Below are 10,032 nucleotides of genomic sequence, written 5' to 3'. Positions count from 1 at the left end.
AAAAAAAAAAAAAAAAAAAAAAAAAAAAAAAAAAAAAAAACAAGCAGGTATATAATTAAATGCACCAGTTTATTAATAAGTATGTAAACATAACAGCAAGGCACATGGGCCACTGCATGCTGAACAGATGTAATGGCTCTAAGAAATGCTGTGAATCCAAGTTTCACTGGTTAACATATGTACACATACAAGTCTTTCTTGTACACGGTATAAAAGTACAAATGTTTTTTTTTTATTGAGAATTACAAAAATGAATAAATGATGAACAAGTAACTCATTTAAGTTGAATAGCTGCAGTGTGATGAGTCATGGTCTCAAACAGCATCTTCGTAGAAAGAGAGGACTTATTTAGGTCAATATGACCATAAAGCCATAATACCATTCCCAACATAATTTATAAAATTTAATAACTTGGGAGAATACAAATTTATGAACTCATTTTTGTCCTTAACATTGCACTGAGATTAACTGCAACTTCTCAACGTCTTCAGACATTTAACAATCACTGCCATTTACCAGGGAGGTAGGAACCGTCAGGTGGAAAACACAAAAGATGGGGGGACCGCGTCACAACTCAGGACTTCAACACAACAAACATCCACCTTCATAAATCACTGATTTCTGACATTAAACCACTGCGGAATCGAAAGTATTATAAAACGTTATTGTAGACATGCCACCAAAGTCTCCCCTCACATTTTCTCCAGATTACCCAAAACAAGGTCACAAACATTTGCAAAATTACACTTCTGGCGATTTGAGGTATTTTCAATCCTGCTGCAGCACACGTTTAATACCTCGCTGTTTCCTCCATATACTCTACTTAAGAAAAAATAGAAAAGGAGTGGAAACACAAAAACTTAAGGACAGACCTCAGAAGACTCGTGCATTCACGTAATTAACACGTTTGATTACCATAAAAACAAAAACATTTTCTGACAACTAAAAGAAGGATTTGTTCTGGATTCTTTTCAAAACAGCCTTCAAATAAGAGTTTAAAACAAAGCAGGAGTATAACGTTTACATAAACAAACTGTGTCATCAACTGTAGGAATATGTGCAACATTGTTTTTCAGTAAATATCTCCATTTGAATCCCATTCAGGTAAATAACTGTATGCAAAACTTCAAATATATTTGATAAAAATGTCATTAATACTGATCGCGATACTAAAAATCCATTACTTCGTTTCATTTATGTAAAGAGTTTAATTTAAACAAAAATTCCTGAGAATCTTGCTGGGCTGGATTTAAAAGGGAGACAAATAATACGATGTGCAGTAATTTCTGAAAGGATTTTCATATTACAAACATGCAAAAGGTGGCGTAATTCAATGAAAATACAGTTCTTTCTCCAAAAAATATGGATTTGCTTTAATATATTTGTATACCGTTTTAATCAAAAGTTGTTTTATGCTTCAATGTCAGATTGACAGCTTGTGTGAGAATTGTTGGTTTGAAAAAATAAAAAAAAATACATTTTACTGGCATAGTTTTACTATAATTGTCAGAAAAGACAAAAAATAGTTACAAATGAAAAGATAAACGAATTTAGGCTTTGTTTTGTCGTTCTGGCCTTATTTTTTAAAACTATTTTAGCAACATTCACATGGATCAATCAAGGATATTTGGAGTTGTAGTTCTTTGCCACTGGGGGGAGGGGTATAATGATAGGGGAAACACTATTATTTAAAAAAAAACAAGTATTATATTTTCCCTTGTATATTTGTAATTTTGTTGCATTGAATCATAAATTTAAAAATTAAGATTGATTTAAAAATGAACTTTTATTTTAAGCAAAAATTTTAAGAAAGGGGATTTTTTTTTTTTTGGTAGGTGGCTGAGCCTAGTTGGTGGGCTGGATGGAAGGCATGTGGCCCGCAGGCCACCAGTTTAATAACCCTGGCCTAGATATAAACCAGTAACCTTTCCCTTTTTTTATTTTTTGGCACAAAGTTTTCTAAAGCAAACAGCAACAAAAACATATATTTGTGGGGTTTTCTTTAGTCTGTGGGGCACTAATGAATAATTGATAATTCATTCAGTTCAAAGACACGTAAGGAAAGAAGAAGTCAAAATAAAAAAAAATAGCCTTTAACAAAGTCTTAGCAAAAGTAAAATAATAAAAAAAAAAAACATTTAAAAGCAGAAAACCAAAGCAGGCACAGTGACAATTATTCTGGGAGTATTATTAGCAAACTGTCTCTGCTACAGCCGGTTAAATTTTATATTCTTCATTCACACAAGCCTTAATTTCCAGCAAAGCAACGAGCTGGAGATGAATACCACCACGAGAAATGGTCATTAGAAATCTGTGATGCGTTACAATTTTGAAGGAGGCTACAGCGGAAAGATCTGCGTCAGTCTGAGGTTGAAGCATAAATGTGGCTCAGACTTCAGGAAAAACAAGAAAAAGAAAAGTTGTTTTTTTTCCCCCCAGCAGCTTATGAGGCTCTCACTGCTGGAGAGGAGCTGCTTCTGTCTGAGAGCAAGTGTTTAGTTTTAAAGGAGAGCCTGTAGTTTGGGAACAGTGAGGATTTTCTTCAAAGTCACTGATCTCCTCAGCGTCTGCTGATGTAACCGGCTGACTGCCGCACTCCTCCTGCGTTCCCCTTTCTTCTCCGGCCTCCTCGGGCTCTTTCACTTTGTGCACGATAAAAAGATGTCTACTGAGAGAGAACACAGACGTGAAACACAGGCCGCAGTGAAGGCACTGAGGTGTGTTTTTATCTCTTTTATGCTGAGGTATATGCTGCTGGAACTCTGCACTCCTGGCGGTGATAAAACCGCACTTTGAACAGCGGAACTGAGTTTTCAGGCGTTTGGCTGAAGGAGCCTCGAGACCTGATGGATCCTGGCTGTCAGCCTGCGCACTCACAGCAGGCGTCGCAGACACAAACTCCTGGAAATCACAATCCATTTGTTACAGTAGTATGTTCAACTGAGGGCAGCTTTTAGGWAAAAATAAATAAACAAATAAAAGAATAGCTACCTTGTCTGAAGCGTTTTTGAATTCCTGAATGGATGTTTTTGGCATTTGACTGAGATCAGGGTTTTTAATTCCATGCATAAGACTTATGTGGTTCTTCAGCATCACGCTAGTTGTGAATATTGTCTTGGTATCCGTGCAATACCTGCAGAACAGGGAGGTGTTGGTGATTTCTGATAAACTACATAAAAGAATAATTTGAATAGAGCAGAGGTGTCCAATCCTGGTGCTCGAAGGTCACTATCCTGAATGTTTTAGAGGTTTCTCTGTTCCAACACACCTGACTGTAATAAATGTCTGATTAACAGGCTTTTTGCAAAGGTAATTCAATCACTGAACCAGGATAGTGGCCCCTTCAGGACCAGGACTGGACATACTACTTCTTCTGGATTTTTTCTAAACTTACCAACAACTGTAAATTCTCTTTCTTCCATCGTGGTCACTGCGGACGTGTCTCCTCAGGCTGGTTGCAGAGATGAACGACTGCTCACAGTGTCGACATGGATACTTCTTCACCGACTGTCATAGAAAAGGTAAAAAACAAACAAACAGGATGAAGGTCTGATGAGAGGAGCTTAATACTGAGGTCATTTATAAATAATCTGCATACCAGTAATCATTTAGAAATTGTTTTATTACTTGTAATTATTGGCTATAACCACATGTACAAGTCAGGTTTGTAGTACTTTAATATTTCATTTAATACAACATACTGAGCTCCAAAGATCAAAGTAAAACTGTAAAACATATTAACTGCAGACAAATTGAGTATTTAGTACAAAAAATGTCAACACAGTTAATCTGACAAGCTGAGAACCAAACAGCTAAAAATCCTACTGTTATATTTATGGGAACAAAGTCCAAAATTCTTAACAATCAATGTTTCCAACTAGGGGTGCACGATATATCGGTATTGATATCGGTATCGGCCGAAATTGGCAATTTTTTAGAATATCGGTATCGGTCCGATATGTAAAACTGGGCCGATATTAACATCCCATATTGAGTTCCCACTTTTTTTTCTTTGTGTTTCTGTTTTGGGAGGAGATGGTTGGTTGAGCAGCATCTGTCTGATCATAATAGTGATACTGACGCTGCGTAACCAGGAATAAGTGAAGTAGGGAGCCATGTCAGACGTCTGGTCATTTATTTACGGTATCAAAAAAGACCTAAGTGTGTTTGTGTGTATATGTGTAATATAATTTGTGTGTTTGTGTAATATCGGTAAATATCGGTTATCAGCTATAACAGCAATAATTATATCGGATATCGATATAGGCTGAAATTTTCATATCGGTGCATCCCTATTTCCAGCAGATCAGAGGTTCCTTTAAATGATTTGATGCTGTCACTACTTTTCCCCCAAAGAATGAAGAATACAAATTGAAACTTAAGCCATCAGCTGAAAAACGTTCCTAATGTTTGGAACAAATCTTTACAGAACAAACAAGCATGTGCCTTTATGCACTGACACCTTCAGAAACAATCGTTTGTCTTAATCCCTGTAGTTTACTTTAAATTTGACATGTTTCTCTGCCAGCACTGGTGTCCCTTCATATGATGTTTGGAGTCATTGTGAAGCTTGGGGATTCCACTTCATGAATACACAGCAAGAATTACTGATGATGTCATTTTAGACCAATAAAAATTGGGTGTGCTTATTACCAGACCATTTGATAAATTGCCTTATTTCAACAAACTATGTATCATTTTGAAGCTTTTAAGATGGATGATTTGAAAATAAATATAACTCAATATTGAACGATTCCTCATTGTGACTCATTTTGCCAGCCCAGGTCACATATTTATATTCTACTGGAAAAAAAACCCATATGGACTTAGAAAGATGCCTTTAGAGAAAACTGTTGTTCATCTGTGTCTAAACTATGGTTTCAATCACGAGCGCCTACCTTTCCGTGGTTGTTCTTCATGTGAGAAACGTAGGCCTCTCTCTCCGTGAACCACTGTAGACACTCGCCACACGTCCAGCCGCTGGGCTTTACGCGAGATCCGCCATCTTGCTCTGACTTTTTTCTGGGATTATCTGCGTGTTTTCGAGTGTCCTGGCTCCTCTGTTGTAGGACGGGATGAGAATCTGAGTAACAGTCTGTCTTGTCTTCGTCTTTGGTGTCCTTTTCGGTCTCCACCGTCATGTTTCCTGCATGCACACCCTGCAAAACATAAGAAAAAAAAGTTTAGAAACACAGAACCCTCTACTTCATGCTAAGAACTTATTACATAAAACTTAATGTCAGATGCATAATTTATAGATAAAAAAATTAAAAGAACTCAAACTGCAATTTCATAAAGACTTATTTTTATGAAAAACTTGCTCATAGCTAACCTTGAAATGATGCACTAAGAGTCGCTTTTGTGGAAATACTGAGTTGCATTCTGGACATTTAAACACGCACGTCACTCGCTTGTTGGCATTTTCAAGAAAATGCTGAAAAAATAGCTGCTTTTTCTTGAAAACTGCTTCACATGAACACTTAAAGACCAACCTGCAAACAGGGGGGAAAGCAAACATTGTTATAACAACCTTAAAAGAAACAATGCAACTTGTAACAGGTCATAAAATATGAACGTACTGAGGCAACTGATCGTTAGTGCTGTGTTTACTGTTTAAATGAACGTCGCAGCTCTCAGGGGTCTTGAACGCGACTGGACAGATGCAGCATTTGTAAAAGACTTCACAGTGCTTCTCTTCGATGTGAGTCTTTTGTCCTTGTAGGGTCCTGAAAACCATATCACAGTGAAGACATCTGGAAGGAAAAGAGAACAAAAACATCACTTTTTTAAACACTGCCCAGCACATTTTGGAGAAATTTTCTGTTTTCCCCTTGAATGCTTACTTGTACCAGGCCTTGCGAGCGTAATGCAGACAGTTTTCTCTGACGTGCTTCTGAATGTCTGCAGACTGACTCGCGGCGCCACACTCCGGACAGCTGTAAGGGGATTTGTGGGCGTGAATGCGTTGGTGAGCTCTGAAGCTACACTTGTTGGGTAACAGCATTGAGCACATTTTACAAATCTGTTGTGATAAAAACAAGCAGGAAAGTTTAAATGTCATGACATGGACGACATAAAAACTAGTTGCAGCATCTTTTAATAGTGCGAAAACATTTTCTGCGTCACTAAAACCGTATAGTTTTATCTTTGCTGCAAACATTTTCAAAATAAAGCAAAAAGGTGTTTGTTTTTTAACAATTTTGTTGACTCCGCTACAAAGACAAAGAATATTCATCAGAATATGTACTCACCAGCCCTTCAACCACCTCTGATGACTTTTGGTAGTGACCTGCGAGTGCTTTGTAGTCGGGTAACTGTTTGTTACACTCTAGACAACGAAGTATGTGGCGATTAACGTTATCCGGGTACAAGGGCAGGACTGGTTCACTTTTATGTGAGAGTGAAGGAAGGGTGTGAGGACTTGCTGGAACCAGTTCAGCACTCAGGGGTGCAAACATCTGCTCCTCTGATATGGGTCTCAAATGGAGCTGCGTGCACTGCATCACGGAGCCGTTGCTTTTGTGCTCCCGTGCGTGCGCCAGCAAGGCGCACTTGTTGAAGAAAACCAAGGTCTTGGCGCAGTGCGTGCACCCGACTTCGACATGAACGCTCCTTCTGTTGTAATGATAAGCGAGACTTCTCTCGAGGCCAAAGGAGTCTCCGCACTCGAGGCAGCAGTATCCGCGTGACGGAAGGTTGATATTGCTCTCTGCGGGGGGGCTCAGGTTGGGCACATACACAGGCACTGGGTTGGTACTGTTCAGCAGTCGGTTTAAAGTCCCTGCAACTGTGTTTGGAAGAAATGAATGTGGAGGACGGCTGGCTGTTTTCACCTGATGCACCAGTGGGACAGTGCTGCACACGGTGGAGGGCAGTATGTGCGAGTTTTGTTGATGTGAAGAGGGCCTCGCCGCCACCGAAGCAGCGACACTGTGAGGAACCAGGTTTAGACTTGCTAAGTGCATCGCTTGGGGAAGAAAGTTTGTGTTAGACGTTTGGCCGGTCGTAGGCGATGCTTTTTCGGGTTTATGCACCTGATGCACACCAGATCTCTTTACAGAGCGACTAGCGCTACAAAATGTTTCAGCGTTCCTTGCCTTCTCCTCTGACTTTCTCTGCAGTACTTTCGGCACGGTTGCGCTAGCAGTTCTACCTTGACTTTGTATTCCAACAACACAATCAACAGTTCGAGGCTGATGCGGAGACATGTTGCAGTACGAATCCTCACTAATCATACTCTGTGATGGTGAGGACTCAGAAGCATGAAACTCATCTGTTTCCGAGTCTGGCAGCACACTGGTGACGGTGCGCTTTATCTGCCCAGATRTTGTTTTAATAGTCTTAATTCTGACTCTGGGTATAGCTGGAGGTGACCCTGATGTGACTGCAGGGGATGCTTTACCACTGCTGTCACTGCAGATGCTCATGGGGCTATCGGAAGGTTTTACTAGACGTTTTACTGCTTCAAGTGGACTTCTGGGGCTTCTTGGGGACATGGTTACTTTGTGGCTAGCTTTAATGCAGTCATTCTGCACTGCGGATGACTCTCTAGGATTAGTCTGCTCACTAGGATCTTTTCGAGCATTCAGAGCAACCAGAGCCTCAAGACATGAGGACAATTTAGGTGTCTGAAATGTGGCAGGTGAGTAAGAGGCCGTAGCATCCACCATGCTTTCTGGATCGCCATTTTTACTACAATCCTCATTAATGCTCGAAGGAGGAAATGCATTGTGTACGCCAGGATTTCGTTCTGTTTCATCACTGATGCTGATGCCAGAAAGCTCCTCATTTTTGCCATTTTCTGTTCTGCTTTCTTCAGTGCTCTTGGGAGAGTTATTAAATGTGCAAAGGTCCAATTGTTTCAGATTGTCCGGGACTAACGGCTCTTCTAAAAGTGGAGCTTCTGAAAAACAAGGTCGCACTTCTTTTGAAACTACTTTTTCTCCACTACACAGAGTATCTTTGCATCCAGGACTAGAAACTGGGCTAAAATGTGAAGGTGACTCAGAAAATATTGCAGTTTCGTCACTTTTTTGTTGCACAGGAGTTCTCTCAGGAGCTTCTCTTGAGCTCTCACCATTTAAAGCACATTGAAAGGAGTTGGGAAAATCAGTGTTGGTCGGCGCTGCAGGGTCAAAATCCTGTCCCCTGAATCCATTCTGCAACGCTTGTCCTGAATGAAGCTCATCGCTGAAATCTTCCAGCGACTCTTGCCGACTTGTGTTTTTCACWATAACACCGACCAGAGGAATGTCTGCAGTTGTGACAGCTTGGTTCCTCAGCGGGCTGTCATCTAGACAGATCCCTGTGCGTTTCAGCTGATTTTCTGTCTCCTCATGGTTGCCCTGGACGGGTTCTTTAGCATCCAGCCCGGTGGCATCTGGGATATCAAAGGCTGCCAGAAGATCATCAAAATCTGGGGTTTTCATGTCTCCCATGGCTGCACATTCTCATAAACCTACAAAACGTTTGACGTTAGTTTATACAGCTCAATTTATACCTCTATTTCAGCTTCACACAAATCCCTACAAAACAACTAAAAATATGTGGACACAAACAACAGTAGATTACAAACTTCTGTTTAGTAGTAGGATTCGCCCTAAGAAGTCAGTGCTCATTTAGCTTTTAGCTAAGGCTAATGGGCTAAGCTATGCGTCAATTTGTTCTACGTTACTGTATACGTTTTTATTTCGTGGCAGAACATGCACAAACACAAAAAAATGAGCATGGTTAGATTTACCAGACGCTTTAAAGCTCCTAGCATCGCTAAAGAGAAACCTAGATTGTCAGATTTTTTCTTGCTGTAGCTAGGTAGCCAGCTAACAAAATAGCAACATGCTATCGCACAAATAATTACACGTTTTCTCAAGGTTATTAAACACAGAGGCATATAAAGTGCTTACCATTTGATCCTACTATGACTAACTGTCTAACATTTAAGCTGTGTAGTCGTTTAACCGTGGGCGCTTAGGGCTCACCAGGCTGTTTAGGCTTACATAGCTAACCCTAAGCTAACGGTGCTAACGTCAACTTGATTTTCCTCTTTTGTATGTGGGTTATTCGTGCCCTCTGCAGAGTTTTACAGGCGCAAGACGGTCTTCTGTGCAGATGTCAACATAATTTATCGGTTAGCTGTTTTCACAACTGTTCACATTACTTTGTCTCAYGTTGAGCAGCCAAACGTAATTAATTTTTGCTCAGTATTAATCAATTTTGAAACTTAGCTTCAATGACCCCAAAATCTGGTAAAGCTTCTAAATGATCTGTGGTGTTAACTGGTGATATAAATAAACAAATTATTGTCCAAAATAATATTTTTAATGGAAAAAAACGTCACAACATTTATTATTCTTCGATTTCAGCTCTCACGTCAGTTTCTCATTGATGTTTGTTCTTCTTTTTACGGTCATTGTAATACTGTATAATTTAAACTGCTTTCAGTAGTGTTGCTTTCTAACAAATGTTAGATTTTTGACACGCAGCAAAGTGTAGGACCTTCAGTTAACCTAAGAAAAAAAAATCAAAAACCCCATTAGAGGAAAAGATCAGGCGTTTTAAAAACCTGTGAAACATTACTGAGGAAATAATGCCCAAATTCCCCAAAACATTGTAAAAGATGAACGCGTAGTAACATAATATATATATATATATATATATAACAAAGTTAGTTATAAAGAAAAAACAAACAAACAAAAATAATATGTTTGTTTTTTTTGTCTCAACAATTGTTGTCAGATTGTTGTCAGTCAATCAAGTTGATTAGTTTGAAAATTACTTTATCTAACAAATTCATTTGACCATTCTAGCTTTTTAAATAAAGTTTTTATGTTTATAATGTTTAAAATTTTCTATACTGTAATGTCATAATAGTTTTTTCTTCATATTTTTAAACTTTGTAACACCTGCCTGAAAAATAGCCTCTTGGCCTGTACACAAGTGTTTACACGTGTGAAATATCTCTGGTGTGTGTATATATATATGTGTGTGTGTGTGTGTGTGTGTGTGTGTGTGTGTGTGTGTGTGTGTGTGTGT

The 10,032-nt window shown here is 39.2% G+C and overlaps 1 protein-coding gene across 1 annotated transcript; it reads right to left on the bottom strand.

The window, feature by feature from the left end:
- Positions 1–1,755: 1,755 nt before the first annotated feature.
- On the bottom strand, positions 1,756–9,035 carry znf592 (zinc finger protein 592). Its single transcript, XM_014003564.1, has 9 exons — positions 8,904–9,035; positions 6,252–8,458; positions 5,844–6,022; positions 5,580–5,753; positions 5,333–5,492; positions 4,899–5,159; positions 3,395–3,507; positions 2,992–3,133; positions 1,756–2,901 (listed from the first exon to the last, which is right to left on the bottom strand). The coding sequence occupies exons 2-9, from the start codon at positions 8,436–8,438 to the stop codon at positions 2,455–2,457; spliced, it is 3,663 nt and encodes a 1,220-aa protein (XP_013859018.1). The 5' UTR covers positions 8,439–8,458; positions 8,904–9,035; the 3' UTR covers positions 1,756–2,454.
- Between the last annotated feature and the right edge of the window lie 997 nt (positions 9,036–10,032).

This window comes from Austrofundulus limnaeus, unplaced genomic scaffold (assembly GCF_001266775.1).
Source record: "Austrofundulus limnaeus strain Quisiro unplaced genomic scaffold, Austrofundulus_limnaeus-1.0 Scaffold19, whole genome shotgun sequence".
Classification (NCBI taxonomy): domain Eukaryota; kingdom Metazoa; phylum Chordata; class Actinopteri; order Cyprinodontiformes; family Rivulidae; genus Austrofundulus; species Austrofundulus limnaeus.
The sequence above is the reverse complement of the archived record's forward strand: the minus strand, read 5'-3'. Positions and strand labels throughout refer to the sequence as shown.